The following is a 26,702-nucleotide window of genomic DNA, read 5'->3' as shown; positions in this document are numbered from 1 at the left end:
TTAAATACAATCAATTACGAATGCTAAAAACAAAAGGGAACAAAACAATGACAACAATGACGAGGGCGTAATTATGGTCAACATTATGACGAAAATGTTTTTTTTTCATTTTAATTGAATCAACTCGCCAATATGTACATACAATCAAGAACATGAATAAAGCCAATGCGTATGTTAGAAAGAACATTCTGGGGTAGTAAATGAATTATGACGAAAATGTACAGTACACCATTTCACGCTGAATTGGCATGCAACTGGACGTCACGATTTCCCCGTTAGCTATATATAAAGCTGCAAGGCTACTTTTTGCATATGTGCGGTTCTTATAGGCTTTGCGATCTTCTCTGGCCGGTTGTACGAGGCTGAGCTCTCATTCAGATACACGGAGTGAGACGACGATTGACGTTCTGCTCAGATCCTCCAGGATGAGGGGCTCCAGAAGCACCCATCACCTTGGCGTGAAGGGTGAGAGACAGCCGCCTTTAATTTACACGAGTATAAATATTTTTTTTAATTGCCTTAGTGTCACCGGGGACGGAGCGAAAGGCGACTCTTTTTGCTGAGGATTTCACTCAAGGCGCAGGGAGTAAACGATCCCGTCACGTAGGCAATGTGCGCTTTGGAAAACACGCAGGACCTCCTCGCGAACAGCAGGCGATCGTCTTTAAACCTCCAGAAATAACAGGGAGATACTGGCAGCGCGACCCTGGGCTGAGTTTAGCTCTCATTTCGCTGCATGCCCATTTCGGAGGCCGGAGCTCAGTTTCGCTTTCTGGCTAATGCAGTCACGATGGGACACAAACAGCTGTTAAAATCGTTTACGTGAAACAAAAGACATATACAATCAACCGATCGGTTAGCTGACAGTGAACTGCTTGTTAACGCGTCGAAAGCTGTAATTGCGCGGACGTTTTGCGGGACTGCATTTAATACAGCGCGCGTTAAGTTGAAACTTCAGTCTTTTCGCCTGTATTTACATTTATCCCGTGTGAACTGAGATGGGCGGCAGTTTCATTGTAAGCGTGTTGAAGATTATGCTTTGTCTTTAATAATCGGGAATAAGGAACGTATGTCTCCGTTGATTCATCTTCTGTTGTTTATAAATTGAGCAATATCAGTTTATGCGGAGGCGTTGCTTATCGTTGATAGTGATCAGCCCCTCCCAGGTCGATCTACGCTTGTCCGGTTCTGTTCGTTTTTAACGTGATCAAGAAGGACTTGTCACACGTCCTTCATCTGCTCAGCGACAGCATTAGGAGGTCGGGAGGATAATTTGTTAACTTTGTCCTATATAACATGGTACTTGTTAAATGGTGATGTGAGCTTCGATTGAGTTTCTCTGCAAATTCTGATTTATCGTTTCACAATGTTGGCGGTGGGGGGTCCATTGTGTGTACTTATATTTTCGCTGTATGTTTTTAAGATTAACTTAATCGTGGAGTTAAACTGAGGAGATTGTAGGCATGGAGAACAACTATTTGGATACAGAGGTGAAGGTACTCTTTATGTTTATATTTCATATTGATTAAACATGAATAACAAGTGTATAGTGATGTGCGTAGAATGAAATCTGTTAGATTAAATTTCAGAGTACACCGCAAATGTCACAAGCTAGCAGGTGCCCAGCAGTGTGACACATGGCATGGGCTATTTTGTGGGAAAGTGGAAATGGTATATTCAGTTTATTCCAAAATTATTGGCATGCCCTAAACTTACTTGGTTAAACTTACAGACTAACCCCAACTATTATGTCCCATACTGTAAGCTTCACTCCCTTAGTATAAGACAGCTCTCTGTGCAGTCACAATAAAGATTATCCTATCTCATTGTTCTACTTTTATTCTCTTCAGTTTTGGGCTTGACACATCATGGTTGCTTCAAAGTATTCGGTTTAGTCGTAACTGAGTCAGGAATTGAAACCTAAATACTAGAGTCTAGAAACAGAAGCACAGTGTCTGGTATTAAGAACTGAAGATATTTCTTTGGAATGTAGCTGCATGTGCATTCCTTCTGTCAGAGTGGTCAATCTTTAAGGGTTGATTGGGTGACAAGGACCGTGACACCTCAAAACATGCTGACATGTAACCAAACATGTCTTCTTGCCACATCAGCATACCAAAACCGAGAGGCCTAAAGGTAGTCGTAAACTTCAAACGACGCCCAGACAAAACAAAATCAAACACGTCAGCAGGAACAATGTTTCGCATACTTAAAACGACACTGCCATCTTGTTCGTTCGTTCGTTCAGGGGCAGAATGTTTTTGATGCAGCGTACCCACATACAGAGGACAAATAAACATTTTGTGGCAATTAAGTGTGTCATTTTAATAAAGGAGATGACAGCTCATTTAAAATGGGAGCTGCTCTCTTTATTAACAGCCACTATTGGTTTATACTAGAAGAGGCACAGACAGGGGAGCCAACAATTTAAAGATACACTTACACGCTAACAAAACACACGTTCCATGACATTGCACAGTTTTGATGTTTACTTTTGACGTACAGAAACACATGAATACACACATTCATTTACACTATTTGAAGTGCAGTGGGGTGCAAAGCATGCAGGTAACTGCTTAATTAGTCCTGCTGACCAATCCTGCAGCGTCACATTTATGTCAGCCAATCGTGGATAGTTATTAGTGGGTGGGATCAGAACAAATGAAAAAGTTTGCCTCAGGGACCCTGCCCAGGTGGTACACCGAGACGGTGAACACCGTGGTGATTATGCGTCATATGACGTCGTATTGCCAAACGACATCGATTACGTCTGAAGTACAGTGTGCAGTCAGCTATACGGTTGTTTCTGCCTGAAATTGTTAGGGTTTCTCAGTTAGATGGGTTAACTTAAGTAATGTTTGTCCAATGGGAATGTCACTTACCTCTCCTCCTGTTGGACAGTTTTCATGTTTGGCTTATGTTATCCAGCTAACTGGGAAATTCTGCTTTGTGGAATACCCTGCCAGATAGAAAGAGAGAGAGCGTGATTGATTGATTGCAGATTATTCATTAATTTATTTTACATATTATTTTATTTGTTTGTTTGTAAAGACTTTGTCGAAGACTTATTGCTGTTTATTATTTACCATCTTGTTTATACCAAAGATTTAGTTATTAGTTTGTTTATTTATTTAATTTGTGCATTTATTTATCCTCCATGTTCCCCCATTGGGGTATTAAAATCAATGCATGTGATAATACAATCAGCAAAACTATAATGCGGTATGAGAATAAAATTAACACTAATGTGTTAACTTTCTCAGCCTTTATTTTGATGCACAATAAAAGTATATCAATATAGACAGTACTGTCTCATTCTGTATCTCATCTCAAAATATATCGCTATGCTGTAAAAAGCCGATTATACTGCCCAGCCCTGTTTTAAAGACTAAGACATTTCACTAGAAGAAAGTGTGATTATTATGTATTTAGATACTATGCTTGTGCTGTCTCTGTCTAGAGAACATTAGATAAGTAAATCGATGTCTTCAAGTTGCCCAAAGTGTGTTTGTGTGTGCGCACCCTGTAATGAACTGGCCTTCTGTCCGTGGTGTTTAGTTACCGCGTGACTTATGCGGCCTGTGTTTAGCTTGATGTTAACTGTGACCTTGTAGTGAGACACTGCTATAGAAGATTAGTTTTTGTAGTAGATGGTCAAACTATATTATACGCCTGACCTCCTTTTCTATGGCCACAGAATGTCATTTATTATGCGGGATCCCTAGACATTCTCAGTATAGCTACCAGCTTCCATTGTCCAGGAGCAGCTTCCATGAGAGCTGACCAGGAGGCATCTTCATGAGATGTCTGAACCACCTTACCTGGCTCCTCTTGATCCAAAGGCGCAGTCACTTTATTTCAAGGTACATCTACTGTAGGTCTTATTATTATTATTATTAATAATAAATAAGGTGACTGTGTATAGATATAAAGGGGGGAGTGTGTGAACGAAGTGGGAACAACAGTCCAAGGTAGTACCATTCCCAGTCCTGGAGTCTGGCTTCAGATCTTGGGAAGAAGCTGTTTCTCAGTCTTGTGAGGGGTGAGCGGCATCTCAGATGATGCTCTGGGCCTTCTTGGGAGGTCGGTTCTGGCTGAGCTCCTCTTCATCTGCACGCTCTGTGCTGACGAGTCCCTGTGCTGTTCTCGTCATAGAGCTTTCCTGTCAGTGACTGTACAGCTGGCGTGAGGGTGCTGTCTGTGGTGCTGAGATGGAAATTGACCAGAAGCTGTTGAAGTAGTTGGACCATTCTCAATTTTCTGAGAAAAAAGAGATTAGTCTGTTTTTTTTTGCTAACTGGGAGGTATTAAGTACCCAAGTAAGGTTCTCTACATTGTGAACCTCAAGGAACTTAAAACTGCACACTTTTTCTGCCTCCTCTCCATGTATATAAAGCTTACAGTGCTCTGTTCTTCGGGGCTTCCTGAAATCCAGGATCAGTTTGCTGTTTTGCCTGTTGAGGGCGAGGTGGTTTTCTCTACATCATCCTGTCAAGCTCAGGACTTCCTTCACCATTATCGGAGGTCAACCCTACTATGGTTGTGTCATCCACAGACTTGACAATGGTGTTCTACAGATGGGTAAATGTAAGGAGAGAGAGTGCAGTAGTGGGCTGAGCACACAGTCCTGTGGGGCACCTGTGTTTAGAATGAGGGGGAAGATAAATGCTACAGTCAGCAAAAAGCATTCTGACCTTTGTCTTGGGATGTGCCAGGTGAGTTAGGGCTGCATGTAATGCAGCAGCTCAGATGATCTCATCTGTTGACCTGTTTTGCCTTTGTGCAGACTGATGTTGACCAAGATCAGGGGCTTGCCGGCTTTAGTGAGAGCCAGCACCTGGCTCTCCAAGTACTTCATTACTATTGGAGTGAAGGCAACAGGTCCTCAGTTGCGTACTTGTACCTGTACATATCCTTACACCCACCTGAGGTCATTCTGGCCTCAGCTCTTGGGAAGGAGCTGCTTTTCAGGCTCATGGTGTGTGGAGTGAGCAGCATCTCGGTTGATGCTCTGGGCCCCCTAGGGGAGTCGGTTCCGGTAGAGCTGCTCCTGGCCTGCAAACTCTGTGCGGTGCGGTTCTCCCCACCTTTCCTAGAGCTTTCCTGTCAGTGACTGCAGAAGCTGGGGTGCCGCAGTGAGGATGCTCTCTGTGGTGCAGAGATGGAAATTGACCAGAAGCTTTTGAGGTAATTGGACCTTTCTCAATTTTTTGGGGAAAAAAAGAGATGCAGTCGGGTTTTTTTATGCTAATTGGGAGATATTCAGCGACCGAGTCAGGTTCTCTATAATGTGAACTACACTCTGATCGAGAGGGCTGGTTCAATAGCCCACACTGTGTTTGAACCCAAACAGAACCTATATCTGACCCCCACCTTTAATGTATATAAAATAAATATACACTCACCTAAAGGATTATTAGGAACACCTGTTCAATTTCTCATTAATGCAATTATCTAATCAACCAGTCACATGGCAGTTGCTTCAATGCATTTAGGGGTGTGGTCCTGGTCAAGACAATCTCCTGAACTCCAAACTTAATGTCAGAATGGGAAAGAAAGGTGATTTAAGCAATTTTGAGCGTGGCATGGTTGTTGGTGCCAGACGGGCCGGTCTGAGTATTTCACAATCTGCTCAGTTACTGGGATTTTCACGCACTTCATTTCTAGGATTTACAAAGAATAGTGTGCAAAGGGAAAAACATCCAGTATGCGGCAGTCCTGTGGGCGAAAATGCCTTGTTGTTGCTAGAGGTCAGAGGAGAATGGGCCGACTGATTCAAGCTGATAGAAGAGCAACTTTGACTGAAATAACCACTCGTTACAACCGAGGTATGCAGCAAAGCATTTGTGAAGCCACAACACGCACAACCTTGAGGCGGATGGGCTACAACAGTAGAAGACCCCACCGGGTACCACTCATCTCCACTACAAATAGGAAAAAGAGGCTACAATTTGCACGAGCTCACCAAAATTGGACAGTTGAAGACTGGAAAAATGTTGCCTGGTCTGATGAGTCTCGATTTCTGTTGAGACATTCAAATGGTAGAGTCAGAATTTGGCGTAAACAGAATGAGAACATGGATCCATCATGCCTTGTTATGACTGTGCAGGCTGGTGGTGGTGGTGTAATGGTGTGGGGGATGTTTTCTTGGCACACTTTAGGCCCCTTAGTGCCAATTGGGCATCGTTTAAATGCCACGGCCTACCTGAGCATTGTTTCTGACCATGTCCATCGCTTTATGACCACCATGTACCCATCCTCTGATGGCTACTTCCAGCAGGATAATGCACCATGTCACAAAGCTCGAATAATTTCAAATTGGTTTCTTGAACATGACAATGAGTTCACTGTACTAAAATGGCCCCCACAGTCACCAGATCTCAACCCAATACAGCATCTTTGGGATGTGGTGGAACGGGAGCTTCGTGCCCTGGATGTGCATCCCACAAATCTCCATCAACTGCAAGATGCTATCCTATCAATATGGGCCAACATTTCTAAAGAATGCTTTCAGCACCTTGTTGAATCAATGCCACGTAGAATTAAGGCAGTTCTGAAGGCGAAAGGGGGTCAAACACCGTATTAGTATGGTGTTCCTAATAATCCTTTAGGTGAGTGTATATATATATGTGTGTGTGTGTGTGTGTTTGTATATATGTAGGTATGGTTGTGCAAATGGGCATGAGTTGTTTGGGCTGGGATGTGCTGTAATAGATTAAGGTTACAGTAGTGAATGTGCAGTATGGATTTTTGTTACACTTATGATCCCAGTGTGTGTGGGGGGGGGGGGGTCTTAGACTGGGAGGGGTCAGGCCATTCAGCAGTGAAAATGCCTGGTGGAAAAGCTGTTTTAATAATAATAATAATAGATACTTTATTGATCCCCGTGGGGAAATTGTCTTTACGCCTCCCTCAACTTGCTCTTTGTAGAGTAAGTTGTCTGCGAAGGGCACCCACCTGTTGGGGCGCCCAGGGAGCTGGGGGTTAAGGGCCTTGCTCAAGGACCCACAGACATGCTGAGGCTGGGTTTGAACCGGCGATCTTGTGATTACACGTACACAGGCTTAGCCCACTGAGCCACACGCTGCCCCCAAACCTACCTGTCTGGGCTTTGAGGCTGTAGAACCTCCTACCAGATGGCAGTGGGGCAGAGATCCTCAGTAAAGTCGCGACGAGAAACGTGATGTGTAGAGCGGGTTCTGCTCACCCGCAGGTTCTAATGAAATCCGCAGTCACTCCCTTTGTCTTGTCGTCGTTGAGCAGCAGACTGTGGGCCTTGCACCACTCCACCAGCTCGCTCACCTTCTGTCTGTATGCTGGCTTAACTCCACCACTTATTAGCCTGATTATGGTGGAGTCTTCTGCATGCTTTGCCATGATGTGGATGGAGATGGTCCTGCTGGAGCAGTGTGAAGAGCAGGGGGCTGAGCAGCGGCCTTGGGGAGTTCCCGTACTTGGGATGATGGGGCAGAAGTGATGATTCCTACCCTGACAGACTCCAGGATCCAGTTGCAAAGTGATGTTTTCAGTCCAGGATGGGACAGCTTTTGCATTAGTTAATTGTGTTGAATGCCGAACTTCGCAGTCACTTTTGTCCAAAGTGATGTACAATTGAGAGAACAGGGTCAGCCTGGAGAATTTGGGGTTAAGGGCCTCACTCAAGGGCCCATTTTTGGAGTTCTGTGTGACATGATGTCAAATTTGGCTTTTTTCTCTGCTTTTTTGTGTTGTTCCAATGCACATAAAGGAAATAAACGTGTGCATACCAAAATATTTGTAATTGCAACAATTTTCTGGGAGAAATTGTGCATTTTCTAGAAAAAATCCAGGGGTGCCAATAATTTTGGCCATATAACAACATATATAAACATAACATTCATTCAATCAACCTTCCAGTCATGGACTACAGAATACCAACTACAGAGCCACATACCACCCCTGTTATGCATGCAAATAATTTGGTTGTATTACTCCAGCTAAACTTGAATATAATATTAGAAAATCTGACGAATAGGTAATCTCCGGGGTCATTAAATCTGTTCATGCCGTTTGGATAATTCTTGCTTGGATAATTCTTGGACAAGTCTTTCATTCACTCTACCAACGGTAAACATGGAGCTTCTCATTTATATGTACACCACAAGGTGGCAGTATTATAATTTTAAAAATGTTACAAATGAAACTGTATAAACACAGTCACAGGCGCGGGAACACAGTTTCAGCTCAGGGTGGTGAAAGCCGGAATGATCAATAGACTTCACTTAAGTTCTTTTGTATCATCGTTAGCAATTTACAGCTAACAACAAGCTAGGAAGTATGACAATATAGATTTGTTTTTTTAATATGGGTATGGCAATGCTGCCCTACAGTATTCTGACACTGCAGTACCACCAATAACCAGAGGGGGGGCGAAAACTATGACTAGAGGACTGATGAGTTGTAGATAAAAATGCTGGAAAGTCTTCAAGCTGACTGAAAAAAATGACGTATGACAAGAATAATGCAGAATATCCTTAAATTTTAGTTGAAATCAAGTATTGTAGCTAACATCTTAGGGGCTGATGGTGGCAAAATTCGTTTGTACATTATTTTATTAATCACGAAACATTTTGAGTAACTGTCAATCATTTTTGTATATTGATTTTAAAGTGGAAGATGTTCCTTACAAAGAAAATGTGTTTCGTAATAGCGTTTGTTAAATGTAAACTGCATTTAAAAGCTTAACTTTCTATGCGGGGAATTGCATACCTTAAGTAGAACAATAGACTAGGAATTAAACATTCAGGGAAATAAAAGTAATGATCGCGTATTTTTAGAAGGACGTGGTATAGATTTATTTCGATAACAGAAGTCCTTTGGTTGACTCCTAAAATTTATGTTGTGAGACAATTTAGGCAAAACATACACCATACGCCGTACACGGTGTTTATCGGGAGATGTCAAACATAGAACACGCCTTCCCAGGCTGTTTAACTGTTCTCCCATTGGTTAACTGCCATTCTGTGCTTCTCGCGGATTGGCTAAAGTCATGTAAACATCTTTGCCCCATGTGCGTTGCATGTGAACAGCATAAGAAATGTTTTAATGCAAGCTAACATTTTGTACTTGTTTTTGCGTGTCCCAAATGGGCTGCTTCAAAGTATTTACGGTACTGTTTGAGAATGGGGCAACGATACGCTGTTGTGATGAAATTACACTTCTGCTTGTATAATTAGTATTTCATTTACATAGTCTGTATTCTACGAATATACATCACAAAGTAAAATGATGTTTGCGTGAGTAATAACGTTCCTTTCAGGCCATCTGGCATATTGGGCACCCCCCGGCTAACCCCACATCGACAAAGTTAATCGATTTGTCGTGGGACTCCCTTCCCCCCACCCCATGGTTCTTTTATAGTGCTGATGGTTCATCAGAGTATAATATAAAAATATAATACATACATTTCAAAGGAATAAAAGTATATAATATATGAAGATGTGTTTTAAATAAGGCTTTAAATGTATTCATTTTGGGGGGGGTATTTTATCTAGATTGGTCATTGCATTCTCATCTTACACATCAATAAACAGTATTAGCGTTATTCAGAAGAAAGTCTTAGCTTTGTGGCTGAGCTTTTAGTCTTTAATCTCGAGGAGTTCTTTAACAGGATTTAGAATTTTTTGCGCGCGTTTTCTCCCGACATTACGGTAGGTGTACTTAATGATCTTCATGCGAGGTGACATCCACTCTAAGCGCGGCGGTAGAAACGAGAGGTTCTCCAGCGCTGTATCACGCACTGCCTTTGAAGACCACAGGTCATGGTTCACAAATATGAGTTTAACTGAAGACAATACGATGGCATCCTCACCCCGTGAACTAACTCAGAACCCGCTGAAAAAAATCTGGATGCCATGCAAAAATGGTCTTCCAGAAAAAAACATTTGCCAAAGGAAGGGTAAGTCACGACGCCTTTGCCGGCGAACGGCGGGCGTGTTGCAGAATAGTGTTCGCGTGGGTGACGTCTCTGGGCGCGAGGTAATAATCACTTTTTGGCACGCGACTCTAAGTACTTTCATGGTTAAATTACGGCTGTACGTTTTTGATCATGGTGCAGCACTTCTCGTTTGTGGCTGCTTGAATGCGCATTGCATCATTTCTTTTGACTTCGATGTGAGATTCGCTAGATTCTCACAGTTGCCAAGACGATTTAAAAATGTTAAATAGGAATGATGAGCGAAAGATATGAACACGTGTTCACTCAGATTTAGAGTTAACTATAGTTTGCTGACAATACGAAAGTTTACGAATTTTCCATGAGTGGGATTTAAAAATGCAGCTTTTCTGTGCGGAGTTTTACTGTTGGATATTGCGATCACCTGTTTTTATGCATCAGGCTGTGACGTAACGAGTGACGTCAGCGCCGGATTGATTATGAAGCCGGTTACCAACTGTGTTTTTTTTTCAATGGGCCCTCTACTCGTTGTTCTTGTCGATGCATAGCAAGTACTGTCTTTTTCTCCGAAAGTAGACTGTCTTAACTCATGAAGCACACTTCTGGACACCATTATTCGTCTAGTCGCAGCTCTCAGGTCCTTATCCCGTCAAACGACAATTGAGTAATATTTGGGAGCCTTCAGTTTACCTTTTAAAATCTTATCGTATACAGTGAAACATTTAGTATGTTTTCAGGTATAAAAAAGCGTGTGTTCATCACCGTGTTCCGGCCTGCTAAGGAATGAACGATAAAATGGTAAATTCATGTAACCCCGAGTAGATACAATGTTCCTCTCAGGTTACAGTAAGTGGACAGGTCCGTACCCCTCCCCTCCCCGCCATGACTATTTACATCCCCTCCTCCCACCTGTATTGATTGTTTTCAGGGTAGGTTCCCCTTCAACAAAAGCCCCCCATCTGGCTCAGCAGACTGCCTATTTAGCCTCTTTGTTTTATTAGTTGTGCCTAATTAACATGTGGTATCCTAGAAACTGCCACACTGACTGTTGTGTCAACTTTACTTGAATCCCACCCCCCCTTATCTAATTAAAGTAAACCAGCCTGCAGCATTGACTGAGTCCCTGTTGTTCTTGTTCTGCTGGGCCTGAATGCTAGGTAGTTGTCCAGGGCTCTGATCCAGGATAAAAGCCTCTCGTAACTGTAACAGTGGTAGCATCAGTTGTTATTATTATTTTTTTGTATGTGGTATTTACTATCTGCTTTGGTGCAGTTTTCTGATTGATAATGGGTTTCTCTCTCCTGAAGTCTCTGATTAATGCCTCACTTGAGATTCCTGCCCATCCTCTTGTTTGTGAAGCTGTGTTCTCTCACCATAGCCGTTGTCTTGAGTTCACTCAAGCTGTGTGATCGATGTGCTGTCCCTCTCTTCCCGAGGTGGAGTTAGCCCGCAAACTGAACTGCGTCAGCTGTTTGTCCTGTGTTTTTTTAGATGTGCTGTGTCCAAGAGGAACCTTTGCCCACTCTCACTTCTGTGTAATTTTGTTTTGATATTTATTTATTTTTTTACACCTTTTCAAAAGAAGCTGCAGAAGCTCTGAATGGCACAAAGTCAGCCTGAGTGTGATGTGTGGGAGGGGGTGAACGACAAGGCTTTGCCTGACACATGTCTGCCGGGAGAAGGTACACGTGTCCTCAGAACAGGGACATGAGAGCGACTGTAGTGCAGCAGCCTCATATGCACTAACAGAACCCCGTGTATGACTGTGATGTACTGAGAACCTGCCACTCCAGTCAATGCCCTAATTCTGAATTGCCCAATATTTAATGAACTTCTGCTGAAGGAATTGCCCCTTTAATGATGCTGCATTTTGGGAATGGCCACCCAAAGAAGTACATTATCAAGAGAAAGTTTAGTGTTTTAATTTCTCATGACACAGGTGAAGGAATGTCCAAGCATTTCTTAATGATTGCTATTAAGTATTTAATTCACATTATTTATCCATTTGTCAATCAACTGACATTACACTGTTCATGCTGCTGCAATACATATCATTGGCTGCATGCCAGTTTCCACGCACTATTTATATAACCCCCTGCCCGATTTTGACCTGTGCGTTTTCACTAAGTGTTGAGGAAGCCCACCCTTTGTCACCTGCTGTGCTGTGGTCCTGGAGGAACCTCATTTTGTGCCACTGTTTGTCTGTATATGGATGGTATGGTAATGGAGCTTTACTAAAAATATAGGAATTTAAAGTATTTTAAAGCCCCCCCAACACCTTTTTAATGGCATGTTAAATTTGCACTTTGGGCATGTACTGTAAAATGTATGTGTTGCATCAGAGTAGTGTCTTCATATTGCTAAATCTGCCCTTGACCCTTGTTCTTACTCCTTGCAGCCTGGTGCGCAGCCTCCGTCCGTTGACTTAAAGACACTGTTGGCACGTGTGGGAGTCAGTCCTTATCTGTCCTCTGTAGCTTTTACCCAGTTACGGTGTCAGCGCCTGTTGTGCTTAGGAATGGGGGGCCCCCATCCCTTGGTCTTGGTGTTGTCATGGCAGCAGCACAAGTCTTTGACGTCTGTCTGCTTTCAGGTCACCAAGTAGCAGAAAACTCTGCAATAACTGTTTTTTGTCTCCTTGATAGGCATCACCCTTTTTTTTCTTTTTTAAAAGGCAAGCATCCAGTTATTTGGCATTGTAAACTAAAGGCTTATTACAAACACTGGACCTCTCAGATATAGCTTAGTAGTGTTTGCGTGTGAGGAGGCTCCACAGTAGTGTATATAACCCCCCCAGCACCACCCTGGGAGTGCTAAATAAGCTGTGTCTGCTTGAATTTCTTGCTCATATGTCAGCAATTCCCACAGAAATGCCACAGTTGGACCTTCTCAGTTCCCGTTTGGTTTCTGTTCTGAACTTTCGCCGTTGCTCTTACTCACCCATCTCAAATGCTGTCTGTTGTACTCTGTCTCCACTGCACTGTTTTGAGGCAAGAAAATGTTACAGAAAAAACAATTTGCCGATCACTGTATTCCGGGTGTCTAGATCATTGCTGCTGACCAGCCTGAGTTGTTCACGTATCATTTAGCACGACCAGTCCCCGCATTGCATTGCCATGCGGACATACAGCAGAGCTGTGTGGCCACAACTTCTGGTCACTCAAGCTGCCATGACTTGCGTAGCTCATTCTTAGCCTTGATTCAGATTCACACAGACCACGATCTTTGGTTTGAGTACTAATGTAAGCCATGACTACAGCTGAGTGACTTTGTGCAACAGCATGCCTACTTCCATAATACGTCATTCTTATAGTTTGGGGCAGTCCATGTTATTTACGTTTGGATGCAGAGAGATTACAGTGAAGTAGTTGTTGCAGTAACCTAAAGGGCACTTCATGTGCTCACTCTCAGGAGGTGATCTGGTCACCTGACCTATGTACCTTGTGAACCTGGTAACACGTGCACATCGATAAATGTATCACTTCACGTGTACATGCCTTACACCTTAACCTTTGATGCAGATGGCCATAAAAATATTTTGACCTTTGAGGCTCTGAGATTTGAATCACTATACATGTAGCTGCTGGATGTTCTCCTAATACACCCCCCCCCCCCATTCCAATGGGTGCCTCAACTTCCAATATTCAAGTGACACACACATTGAATTTTTATTAAGTTGAAACTGGACATATTAGTCAAATCTTTCTACGTGAGAACTTTGTTCCTTTGAATTGGAATCACAAATGACTTGGCTTCAGTTCCTACTCTGCACATTACAAAAAACAAAGAATAAGAAATGTTCCGTCCATCCATCTTCTGTAACTTCTTGTCCTATTTAGGGTCATGGGGGGGGGGGGTCTAGAGCCTCTTTGTCAACAATATTGTTTGTTGTCTGAGTGCTTCAGATGTAAAACTGCTTTTTTTTGTTGCTTAGTTTCTTTTTACTTTTGCATGTTTAAAATCAACTTTCCATATGATGTATAAATCTGGAGATGCCACACATTGGTTTCCATACATAATTCTCCATGCCAGGTATTTTTATGAGTGAAACTGTTTGTTAGTAATTCATACTGCATAGTGGGAGATTTATGAAAGCTAGCTTACGTTTTGTGGAAAAACTCACAAAGTCTGCAAGCTTAGTCTACACTCTTGGACTTCAGCAACTTATTCCTTTTTATGTGTTTTTAAAGTTATCAGGAAATCTGCTTTATATAAATGGTAGTAAGGTGTACTGAACTTGTTCAACATGAATCGACACCCTTCACAGGTGTGCCGGGGCGTAGTGGACACTGACTGTATTCTCTTTCTCTCTCCTGAAGTGGGCATGACTAACTGCCCCACCCTCATAGTCACGGTGGGCCTCCCGGCCAGAGGGAAGACCTACATCTCCAAGAAGCTGACTCGCTACCTCAACTGGATCGGCGTCCACACCAAAGGTATCCCTCAGGCCTGTTTAACCCTTTAACACCTCCAGCAGTGCATACTCCTTAGCCATTTCAGCAAAATTTACTGATAAACTTTGTATAGACTTTATCACTTTTCTCTGAAATATGATGCAAACCAGTTTCTTCTGTCACAATCACCGCAGAGTTCAACGTTGGGCAGTACAGAAGAAAATATATGAAGATCTACAAGTCCTTTGAGTTTTTCCGTCCAGACAATGAGGAGGGCTTAAAGATTAGGCAGTAAGATTGTCAATGTTTACCATTTGCCAAGACAATGAATTATGTATTGTGTATGTAATTATGTATGTATGTACAGTGGTACCTCGGTTCTCGAACTCACTAGAACTTGAATTTCTTGAAAGTCGAACAAACCAGTTTCACCTAGAACTCGATCTGAATATAAGAAGTCGAACCGTGAACGCTGACCTAATATAAATTGTACACGGCGGGAAATGAGTCATACTACAAAGCAATTCTTACTTGAATGCCTTCTTCACAGACTGGACGATTAACCAAATAAAGCAGCGCAACATTACAGTAACTAACAATAAATAAACTACTAACTTATGTGTACTATTAGAGCATTTATGTCATTTATTTAAACTTTATTTTACCAGGTAAATTAACTGAAAACCAGTTCTCACTGCTTCACTCACTGATATTCGGGAGAAATAGCAGATTACGCAACGGAACTGCCTGGGATACAAACGTCATGCGTGTAACTAAACTGTTCAGCCAATAAGGGCAAAGGTGTGTCGTCACGGAGGCGGTTCCAGTTTGTGCAGCCTGGTGAGAGGTCGCAATGCATCTAACCGTAATGCATTGCGTCAGGATCAGAATGCGTTGCTTTAAGCCAGCGCTGTAAGCAAGTTGAACACACCCAATGACCAGACTGGGGAAACAAACTGAAACGCGGACTTAATACAGAGGACTAATGACAACAACCAGAAACAGCTGATCTCATGGGGATCCCACACAAGGTTAACGAGGGGGCTTGGTACACGGAAGGAGCGGACAATTGGGGCAGGACAGGGGTAATGTTGGGATAAGATCTTTATCGTTTTGGAAGCCATTAAGAAAAAAAATGCTGCTCTTGTTTTATCCTGTTCATTTTGTGTTTAATTGCTAAAGAAAAAAAAAAAAAACATATTTAGATATAATTTTGGGGGGCCGGGAACCAATTAATTGGTTTTTCATTATTTCTTATGGGAAAAATTCGATCAGAACTCAAACTTTTTAGGATTTGATCCGGAGTCTGGAACGGATTAAGTTCGAGAACCGAGGTACCACTGTATGTAGATATGGAATACAAGGCTAGATTAAAGTAGAGTCATAAACACAGCCCATTTTAATGGATTTCTTAATGTATGGTCCATTAAATACTTTTTGGCGTCAGTGTTAACCTTCATAACTTGGTATGAAGGCAGATCACCTCAATAAGCAGCCATAATTTACAAACGCTCAGAGAGAATTTTTGATTTTGATGCCTGGAGTCTACTGTATGGCTTAACAACAAGTGACGCAGTGACTTGAGGGATCTATTTGAACACTATAGGTTAATCAGTTCTGCTGTCATTTCCTCCGCACCTATTTCAGGCAGTGTGCGTTGGCGGCACTCGGCGATGTCCGGCGGTACTTGACAGAGGAAGGAGGACAGGTGGCGGTAAGTGGCCCCAAAAACAATACCTGACAGTTAACAAGTTCTGTTGATGATCTATTCAGGGCTAAAAGGCTATAAGGTCTGGAGGGCAAAGGTATACTTTGATATAGCTGGGTTACGTAGAAACAGCCAGCGACGGTAATATGGATGTTACTGTGGCAGCAGGATGAAGTTGTGAGACAGATGATGAGTCGAGCTTGGCATGGGTTGGGTAATAAGCAGTCTGTACATTTGTAACATAATGTGTCAGTAATGGTGGAACAGAGTCTGAGAGTGGGACTGAATAGGCTGTTACTTCACTGGCCTTGTGAAATATATGGCTGTAGCTGTCTTGGTGTTTTCAGATGTGTGCTGTTTGGCAGGAAATGTGACTGACGTACTGTGTGTATCTCCTGGCTATTTGTCGATATTTTGGTGTTGCATAACATTTCATTGTCATAGCTAGAACACAGCATGTAATGTTATCCCTTGTTAGATTCTCACTACTTTAATTTTACATTATAAACGTGGTAATGCTTAATTGGACCGTTTACGTAGGTGTTTGATGCCACCAATACAACGAGGGAGAGACGAGAGACCATCCTGAGGTTCACAGAACAGAATGGCTATAAGGTAAAAGGAGAAGCTTTATATATAATTATAAAGGTGTTTGTATGATACACAATAATTTCTGCTTTTGTTTAAGGTCTTCTTTGTGGAGTCTGTGTGTGAAGACCCTGATGTTATTGCAGAAAACATAGTGGTAAGTGACGTGAACGACCTGCAGATGGGCAAAAATTTAGTGGGAAAAAATTACTTTTATGCAGCTTAACACTAGATGAGATGTTTTTTGAGTGACTTTCTTTTTGTTAATTTTTATATAGCAAGTTAAGCTTTGCAGTCCAGACTATGTAGACTGCAACACGGAGGAAGCAGTAGATGACTTCATGAAGAGAATAAAGTGTTATGAGAACTCATACCAGCCTTTGGATGAGGTTCTTGACCGGTAAGAATATAGCTGGTGTTAACCTGGATTGTCTTTGTTTATTTGTGGTTACCTTTAACATTTCTTGTCTAGTTCCAGATGTTTATAACAGGATCCCATCTTTAAATATGTGTGGAAAAGGTGTTTGGTGAAGTAGGAAGGGTCCATGTCTTTCTTTGGTGTTTGTCGGCCAAATTTGGCAGGTCACCTATGTCCCTCATCTCCACAGGGAACTGTCTTTCATCAAAATCATGGATGTCGGGCGGAGATACCTGGTAAACAGAGTCCTTGACCACATTCAGAGCCGCATCGTCTATTACCTCATGAATATCCACATCACACCCCGCTCCATCTACCTGTGTCGACACGGGGAGAGTGAACTCAATCTCAAGGGTCGCATTGGGGGAGACTCTGGCCTGTCTGTACGGGGGAAGGAGGTGAGTTTCAGTCTGCTGACTGGCCTGTCTGTCTGCTAGACTGTCCGTTGTTTAGAGTTTTTTTCCTCTCTTTTCTTTTGTTTCTCCCACAAACAGTTTGCGAAGTGCCTGGGTAGGTTTATCCAGGAGCAGAACATCAGCGACCTGAAGGTGTGGACCAGTCAGATGAAGCGGACCATCCAGACAGCAGAAGCACTCGGCCTGCCTTATGAACAGTGGAAAGCGCTAAATGAGATTGACGCGGTAGGAAAGGCCGCTCCTACTCGGGTGCTCGTGTGTACGTCTTTTCTGCACAGGTTGTGACTTTTAACCATTGTTTGCTCAGGGTGTGTGCGAAGAGATGATGTATGAGGAGATCCAGGAATCTTACCCTTCGGAGTTCGCCTTGCGGGACCAGGACAAATACCGCTACCGCTACCCCAAGGGGGAGGTAGGTTTGGGGAGGAACATCCAAGCGCAGCAGTAATATCTGAGCCAACTCTCATCAGCCTCTTATGGTTAAGTGTTTATATGGGTGTGTGTGTGTCTCACCAAGTACTTTAATTGCAGTCATATGAGGACTTGGTGCAGCGACTGGAGCCTGTGATCATGGAGCTGGAGAGGCAGGAGAACGTGATGGTCATCTGTCACCAGGCTGTCATGCGCTGCCTCTTGGCTTATTTCCTGGATAAGTCTGCAGGTCAGCCTCCTCCTACGGCAGCTGCTTTAGTTCGTTTTTTTTACAGTACTTTAGAGGCAGAGGCGGAAAGTGCGAGTCCAGAAAGTAGAAATCCAGACCAAGGTTTTGTTTCAACCAACCAATTCAGTATAAAGAGTCTCAATCACAGAGTACTCAACTGGTTGGTTGAAACAAAACCTTGGTCTGGATTTGTATTTTCTGTTCCTGTACCTTTCACCTCTGGTTAGAGGTGGATTTGTGTCACATTTTAAAATCTTCAAGTTTCAGTCATTAATGTGTCAGTTGTTTTCCTTCCCTTTTGCAGAGGAGTTGCCTTACCTTAAGTGTCCTTTGCACACCATACTGAAACTTACCCCTGTGGCTTATGGTAAGTCTCATGAAACATGATAGTGATTTTCATTCCTTTAAACCTAACTAAGTGTAGTTGTGGTTAAAGTGGTATTGTGAACGAGTGGGTGTAATTCATACCGGTTTGACAGTACATCTACCATATGTAGAACCTTCAGTACTGCATGAGTCATTAGTACTTGCCTGAATCAGGCTCCGGAACAGTGAATTGAGTATGTAGAGATCACTATTTAGTTATGAATGGAGCCATTACTCGCTATTGCCCTCTAGTGGTCATTACATTAGGAATTCTTTTCCACCACACCAAGTATCGTACTTTTGGTTTGATACTGTCGTGCTGGGCAGACCAGGCATGGTCTGGTCAAGAGCGGCAAAAGACAAGGAGACTCGCTTGCCGGGCAGAACACGCTCTTTAATTGCAGTTCTTAATAGGACTATACCAGGCACTCGATGAGCACTGAACCAAACGCACAAGTGAAATACAGGGAGGTGAGATGCAGAACTCTAAGGTACACACATTGTGGGAGATTTATATAAACCTAAGGACACACGAGGATCAGATAGGGTGCACAGAAGACACGGGCAAACACGCACGGTGCAATCGGGAAATACAACTATTAACATTAACAGTATAAAATTTACAGTGCACAGACAGGGGTTCGTGAGCATGCTGGGATATAGTTTTGCACTGGCGGGATTTGTATATTTTCATTTCCGGTCTAGTGCCATTATGTGAAGTCCCAGTACCTAAAGTGCCAAACCAGCTGTGGTACTTTTCTGGTATTTTGGTACTTTAGGATGGGACTTGCAAACACTTTCTTTCTTTGTCTATTTGCAAATAGCCCGACTCTGAAACACGATACAACCACTGTCTTGGAAAAAGTTACAAGCTAAGAAAACAATGATAAATGGAGTTTAAAAAAAAAGTGTAATAGTAATGGATGCATGGACAAATCAAGAGATCCAAGTTTCAATTGCGATCTGGTTTTAAAAAAAAAAAAAAAAGGGTTTAACATAAATTTTTCATGCAAAAGCAGTGGAGGTAAAATTTTTAAATTGATTTCGAATTCGGTACAAAATACCCCGCCGCGTGTTGTGATGTCATTCTGCCCCAGTACCAGTTTATATGCCAGTGGAAAACCACCACTTTGAAGTGCTGGTGCGGTGGAAAAGCGCCCTAAGTACTACTGTAACTGTTAAGGTTTGTATTTCTGAAGATTTCCTCCACTCACAGGCTGTAAGGTGGAATCCATCTCCCTGAATGTGGAGGCAGTGAACACGCACAGGGACAGACCAGAGGTAAGGCGCCGAATATTCTGCACATTCCTGGTTTTCTTGCTGTAACCCTGGTGAGTGACATGAGTCGCTCAGAGATGATGACAGGATCCTATGGCACTGTATTCGTGCTGCCCGGATCTTCAGATTGGCCGTATCTCCTGGGTGTAGATGCATGTGCGTTTCCAGCAATAGGAGTGATTCTTGCCTTATTTGAGGATGTGCCTTATCTGTGGTCCATGTGGAGTTGATATCTACAGGTGGTGATCTGGGACTTCAGTATGACGCGGTGGCACTGGTAGCACTCATACCTCCCAGTTTGGGGGGTGGGATTTGAATCCAGGGCCTGCTGGATATGTGTGGAACGTGCTTGTTCTCCCTGCATTGCACTGGTCTCCTCCTGCAGTCAATTTATCCAGTTGGGATAATTAGTATGTTTTTTTTTTAAATTGCCCATAGCATATGACTGTGAGTGCGAGTATGTGTCCTGTGATGGCCTGACAATCCTGGGTGTAGCCCAGCCTGGTGCCCTGTGTGGCCCAGGACAGACATCATGTGATCCTGACTGGGGTAAGTGGTTGGACGATGGATGGATGGATATGTGGATGGGTGGATGTATCAGCAGCACGTGACTATTTAGAGTTTGTTTCTTAATTTTAAATGCTACATCCCTGGGTTAGCGTATTCATCTTGGTACTAACTCCGTCTAAGGCTGGCAGTTTAGAGGTAGGATTCCTTTGCAGTGCCTCTAGTGCATTCTCTGAAGCTTTTAAATGATACGCTTCAGCTCCAGACATGAGGGAGCGCTTCTTAACTTTTAAAGGGTTTTGCAGGCAACGCGTTTGAGCTCTAGTATTTGGGAACCACATCTCTCTCTCGAAGCCTTTGAGCTGCAGTATTGGGGGACCACATCTCTCTCTCGAAGCCTTTGAGCTGCAGTATTGGGGGACCACATCTCTCTCTCGAAGCCTTTGAGCTGCAGTATTGGGAGACCACATCTCTCTCTCGAAGCCTTTGAGCTGCAGTATTGGGGGACCACATCTCTCTCTCGAAGCCTTTGAGCTGCAGTATTGGGGGACCACATCTCTCTCTCGAAGCCTTTGAGCTGCAGTATTGGGGGACCACATCTCTCTCTCAACACCTACTACTTTAGCCATCAGACACCTCTTATCCAAACTAGTGAAGTGCATCTCCATCACTGAGGCCATTGTAATACACATTTCTGCGTTGCGAACGATCTGATAAATATGGAGCAATTATTAACGTGGTAAGATACGATTCGCCCGTGCGATTTGAAATGATTTGTTTCAACACAGTGTGTTGCGATGCAATTCCATGTGGTATATATGGTTTGATCTTTATTTCTTCGGTTCTTTTTAAGCAAACAGCAAATCATAAATGAACTAAAAAAAAAAAAAAGTCTCCGCTAATAATTTATATATTAATAAATCTGACTTTTCCAATGCAAATTAGGAACAATGCATCCTCCTAAATTGTATCCAGTGCACTTTTTTAATCGGGGCAGTTGCATTGTGAACTTTTATGTTGGTGCCACGCTGCGAATCGGTGAATCTTACCATCCCTTATCTTGACCATTCCTGAAAATGCTGTGTCCAGTGCAGATGCAGCTCCGTACTGGTAACTGTGGGACAAGTTCAGCTGCTGTATTTGCTTTCATCACCGGTCCTGCTGTTGACTGCTTCTGCACCATAGTGTCCAGCTGTTGACCCTCCTGTGTTTTTATCATTGTGCAGAATGTAAACGTCTCACGAATGGCTGAGGAGGCTCTGCTCACGGTTCCTGCTCACCAGTGAGTCAGCATTGGCCGTAGTGACGTCACTAAGCATCATCTGTCTTTGGGTTCCCATTGCAATTCGAAAAACAGGACTTGCCATTTGCTGAGCTATGGCATGTTGTTTTCTTTAATTATCCTTGCTTTACTAAATTATTCAGAATCCAGTTTAAAAAAAAAATAAAAAATCATCATTTCATGGATTTTGTATACCATGCATAAGATGTAAAATGACTTTATTTTTGTGGATACATTTTTTTTTTTTCCCTAAGTTGTCTCCATGCCTGTAGTTAACTTTGGGGACATCAAGTAAAGTTTTGGTTCATAATGTAAAATGTTTTAACATGCCAAGAACTGTTTTTATGTTTTAAACCTGCTTTGCACAGATGCTGTTAATCATGTTGTCTGCCCATGTGTTTTTAGATTATATGTCATTTAGGGTTAGGGATCAGACTGGCACAATGAATCTCGGCTCTTTGTATATTCCATTTAACAGCTTGAGAGACTGGTGTCTGAGAAATGAAAATGTCTATGGAAGTACATTTGTCTTTTCAGTTATTCTTACGCCTTGACACATTATACTTCTCCTAATCTCATTCTTTCATTCATTGCAGGTGTTAAATTTAACAACTGTTGGTTTTCTGGGTCTAAACTGTATATGTTGTCATTTTAATTTTATTTTGCATGTAAAAAAACATGACAAGACTTCCAGTCTGTTTTTGTTATTGATCAGGAAACACTACTCTACAATCATTCCTGTTGTGTTGTTAATCGGTCATTCTGACATTTGAAAAACGCAACATTTGTTCTGTTCTATTTGTTTAAAAGCAGAAATGTTATGTTATGTTATGTTATAGTAAGGAAAGCTCTTTAAACATGAAGGATTCTTTGAAGTTTTAATGTTGGCAAGTCTCAGATTTTCAGCTGAAATGTTCTGCTAAAAGGGTGCTCAGATGCAACTGTGAAGCTTGTGCATTATCCTAATGCTCAGAAATATGTAGGATGTTTGTCCTGTCTTTTGTGTATGTCCACCGCTCACTTTTATTTCCACCCTGGTTTTGCCAGTACTACATTGCCATAGCTTCAGTGTTGTGTTGGTTGGGTACTAATTTAACTTCGTCCACATTCCTGTCACCTCAAGCCTTTAGCAATGTTACCTTGACATAGTGCCTGGATCCATTAGTAAGGATTAATATTATCTGGAAAGACAGTCCATACAAATGCACATTAAAATACAAACGTATGTGAGTGTGATATTAAGTTACAATAACATTCTGATATTTAGCTGGATCAGGTATCAGAGTTCCATTTTCACAGAAATAGTTGATATATTAAACAGTATTTCAGTGCTCTGTATTTTAACTCATGTTTTCACTAAGTAAAACACATTTTAAACATGGGCTCTAATCCTTCACAAGGAACGTTTAAGTTAAAAATGTGAAGTATTATAGCAGGCCTGTTTTTGGGACCAGGTGAATAGCTGTGTAGATGCAGCTATTCCAGATGCAGATTAAGAATTACGATGGTGATTGATATCGGTGACTCCTAGCAGTGGCCAAAGGCTTCGGGGTCTGACCCCTGACTGCCCCCCTCCCCTTACTAGGCCGTGGACTCGGCCCAGCACTTTATTTAGCTGACATCGGGTCGTTATGGTCAGCAGTGGTTTACAGTCTCAGAACACGCACCTACCAAAGGATTCCAAAGCTTTTTTTTTTTCTTTTTTTTGTAAGCGACTGATGAATGGATTTTTTTTTCAACTGGAATAGATGTGATTACCGCTTTAAGTTAATTTATATATAGATGTCTTATTACAAATTCAGATCTCAAGATATTGTATTAATTTGATTTCTGATGTTTTACTTTAAATTTAAAGAGAAGAAAAACAAATAAATCGATGGCCTGTTGCCCTCTTGTCCTGCTTCATTGTGAGACATGGGACGAAGCTTCCCCCAGTAACCTTATGATCCACCTTCATTTACCTTTAAGTTTTGATGAACATTTTATCTTGATCAAACATGCAAGGAGAAATCGCAGCCACTCAGGGTAAGTTCAAGATTACAAAGAGACAGTCACAGCACATGAAACGTGTGTCTGAATTGGGGAGTTTGTTAGCTGGTACCGCAAACACTGAGTCACGGAATAGAAGATGGGCCAGTCTTTCTGCAGCTGGTGTTCTACACAGCGCTACTGCCCGGTATTTACCATACCTCACTGTGCTATTTGGGTGTCAGAATCCACTTTGTCCTCCCTCATACACCAGCCATTGTGCCTGCATTTTTAATCAGCTCTTCACTGCGTAATTCCAGTGCGTCGTGTCTTGTGTACACACTTCCTACGTGTGCAAAACAAAAACAAAAGATGTGCACCACTGTCCTTTGTGACTGGACATCGGAATAGGTGAGCTCAGACGGAACTGAAACACCCAAGGTTTTCCTCTGTCTGCATAAGCTGAGATATCCCCCTGCATTTCATATATACATTATTATACCTTAATTTTTACCATCTCTTATGCAAAGATTATTCAAGTTCATTCTTTATTAACATGGCCACTGCTGTACTGTCTTCAAATTGTCATAAACAAATATGACATTTTATATATAACAAGGTTTTACTAAACACTGCTCCGTTTTAGACTCCTAACTAGTAAAGGGTCCTGCCTGCCAACCAAGTAAGGAGTTTTGGAGGGACTTACTGGGGACGCAGTACAAACCAGTACTCGGGGGGGTCCCAGATGGTTCATGTTTGTGCTCTCTCCCAATTACATGGCAACTGGGAGAGAACAAAGATGTGGACCGCTGGAATGCTGCTTTATGGAGCTTTGTCGGTCCACCCACCAAGACCTGTGGATGACCATGAGAGCACACAGGAAAGTCTCACTGCAGTTTTTGAGTCCAAAAAAATTTATTTGAACCTCGTAAATCGCCTGACGTGGACTTGGTCATGTGTACTTTTTTATTCTCTTCAGCATATGTAATTGGAATTGGACACGTGTTTGACATATATTGCTTTTACATTAAATATTATGATTAAGTAACTCTTAGTAGTATGGATACTTGGTTCAAAATGCATAGGAGGTCCTCATTTGTTGTTCAGCCATCCATCTTCCAAACACTTATACTCTTTGGGGGTTCGGAGCCCATTGCATTGCTTATGCTCTTTGGGCAATTTATACACAGTATTTAGCATGACTGCAAGTTTTCAGACCAGTGTTTCTCAATCCGGTCCTCGGGGACCACCAGACAGTCCATGTTTTTGCTCCCTCCCCAAAAATGTGGACTGTCTGGCAGGGAGCTGGGAAGGAGCAAAAACATGGACTGTCTGGCAGGGAGCTGGGAGGGAGCAAAAACATGGACTGTCTGGCAGGGATCTGGGAGGGAGCAAAAACATGGAGTGTCTGGCAGGGAGCTGGGTCGGAACAAACATGTGGACCCTCTGGGGGTCCCCAAGGACCGGATTGGGAAACACTGGTTTGGACTGTGGAAGGAAACCCATATATCAAGGGGAGGGCTGCACACGCAGCGGGAATTTGTTCAAATTAAACAATGGAGGAATGGGATCTTAAAACCGGATTTTTATCTTGCCGTACTAAAAAAGATTTCTGGCAGCTGAAATTCTAGTGCTACTGTTCACCTGACAATTTTTGATATTTGACTGGAATGGACTGATAAAATGTCTCCATATGCATTTATTCTTATCTATTATATTCTTTATTGAATCTAAGACACTTAAGTATGTAGGTTTGCCTTTACCTTGTTTGTTTTCCCTATTAATATTTTATTTAACATTGCCTAAGGTTGTTACATAACTGGTTATGTGATATTTTAGTAATATCGCCTCACCAATTGCTGGTATTTACGAGGAGTCCACTAAGGCCCCTTTGGTATGACGTAAAAAAGAATTTTTATTACACTTTATCGCAGTAGTTGCAACACAGTGAGTGGCGGGTGACCACGTTTTAAACACACCATATCATTGCTTGTCTTTCAGAATGTCAATGTGCAACGCACTAGAGAAGATGCCTTGAAGACTCTCCCTGCTCACCTTTAACCTTTCAGGTCTTTTTTCTTTGAACACCTGGAGCATTTCAAATGAAGAACCAATCCCTCAGGAACGTCGCCCCCATGTGGTCGGATGACTCGGGCTTTCTGTGTCCCCCCACCGCGTTTACACTTTAATTGTAAAGTATTAATTTTACTTTTTAAACATTGCTGAATTCTGACTAATGGTGCTGGCCATGTTTGTACATATTTATTATAACGGACAAATGCATATTAGAAAAAAGTACAAATATGTATATACAATGTAAATGTCCTGTGCTTCTGAATATTTTTAATGAATGGAATTAGCAGTGTGTCTGCGTATGAATCATATTAAATATAATGATGAAATTCTACAGTGGGATAAATTCTCTCAACCACTGACAAGACCTTTAGCTAGCAATTCTTTAGTAGTGAAGGATTTCCTTCGGTTCTGGTTGGAAAAAGCAGCACGGACGGACATACCTGTTTTACAGATGGCCACAATTTCGGTAAGAGAACAAGTCAGATAACATGAAAGCTTAAGTTTTTCTTAAAGGACTTTATCTTATTGCTTCTCCTAACTGGCTTGTGCTGCCTACAAATTGTGACCCAAGCGTCTCGGTCGGGAATGAAACTGGAAAAGGCTCCTTCGCAGCAATCATCCTCTGCTTCGAGGCACTTTTGAAAAGCTGAAGGCCCTCAGACACCCTGAACATACAATAGCTGCCTTCAAGATTCTTTTAAGCATTTGAACATTTGATATTTTTTTTTATTTATAGTGCATTGTCTGCATATCCATATAAGGGCACAAAATCATAATTGTAATATTACATGTTTCAATGTGTGTATGCATTTGTGTAATACTTGAATGACATTTGTAATCAGTATTTAGGAAATGAACATAATGTTACATTCCATATAGCTTAATAGATAAATACAATTTTTTTCCTGCATTACAAGTTTACAATTGTCAGTCTATGGTTTCCAAGATAGGACATATTGATCTGTACTCCTGGCCAAACCCAAACAGTAACACTGTCTGTATTCAGCTGGGTGCCTATCTTGATATGGAGCCACTTTGTTTCAAATAAATGAGTGGGTGAACCCTGATGGATGGTGTGATTCGTATTCCAGTGCGTATCCCATTGA

At 42.2% G+C, this 26,702-nt stretch overlaps 1 protein-coding gene across 4 annotated transcripts; it reads left to right on the top strand.

Moving 5' to 3' along the window:
* Nucleotides 1–312: 312 nt before the first annotated feature.
* On the top strand, nucleotides 313–25,573 carry pfkfb4b (6-phosphofructo-2-kinase/fructose-2,6-biphosphatase 4b). Of its 4 annotated transcripts, none has more exons than XM_023805550.2 (15): nucleotides 313–465; nucleotides 14,254–14,370; nucleotides 14,523–14,619; nucleotides 15,976–16,042; nucleotides 16,577–16,651; nucleotides 16,725–16,781; nucleotides 16,903–17,024; nucleotides 17,233–17,440; nucleotides 17,537–17,683; nucleotides 17,766–17,870; nucleotides 17,990–18,119; nucleotides 18,424–18,486; nucleotides 19,702–19,766; nucleotides 21,497–21,552; nucleotides 25,522–25,573. In XM_023805550.2, the coding sequence occupies exons 1-15, from the start codon at nucleotides 426–428 to the stop codon at nucleotides 25,556–25,558; spliced, it is 1,386 nt and encodes a 461-aa protein (XP_023661318.2). In that variant the 5' UTR covers nucleotides 313–425; the 3' UTR covers nucleotides 25,559–25,573. The 4 variants fall into 4 exon arrangements, with proteins under 4 accessions (XP_023661318.2, XP_023661315.2, XP_023661316.2 ...); XM_023805547.2 differs by lacking the exon at nucleotides 313–465 and adding an exon at nucleotides 9,707–9,937; XM_023805548.2 differs by lacking the exons at nucleotides 313–465; nucleotides 25,522–25,573 and adding exons at nucleotides 9,707–9,937; nucleotides 22,149–23,438.
* Nucleotides 25,574–26,702: the final 1,129 nt, after the last annotated feature.

The sequence above is a fragment of the Paramormyrops kingsleyae genome, chromosome 6 (assembly GCF_048594095.1).
Source record: "Paramormyrops kingsleyae isolate MSU_618 chromosome 6, PKINGS_0.4, whole genome shotgun sequence".
In the NCBI taxonomy this organism is placed as follows: domain Eukaryota; kingdom Metazoa; phylum Chordata; class Actinopteri; order Osteoglossiformes; family Mormyridae; genus Paramormyrops; species Paramormyrops kingsleyae.
Note: the sequence above shows the minus strand (reverse complement) of the source record. Positions and strands in the feature narration are given on the sequence as shown.

Bases quoted from the DNA above. Each gene is read 5' to 3' on its own strand.
- pfkfb4b (XM_023805547.2), top strand. From the start codon at position 9,712: ATGCGAGGTGACATCCACTCTAAGCGCGGCGGTAGAAACGAGAGGTTC. The intron at 9,938-14,253 runs GTAAGTCACGAC...TCTCTCCTGAAG, and splicing joins AAACATTTGCCAAAGGAAGG to TGGGCATGACTAACTGCCCC. The intron at 19,767-21,496 runs GTAAGGCGCCGA...ATCATTGTGCAG, and splicing joins CGCACAGGGACAGACCAGAG to AATGTAAACGTCTCACGAAT.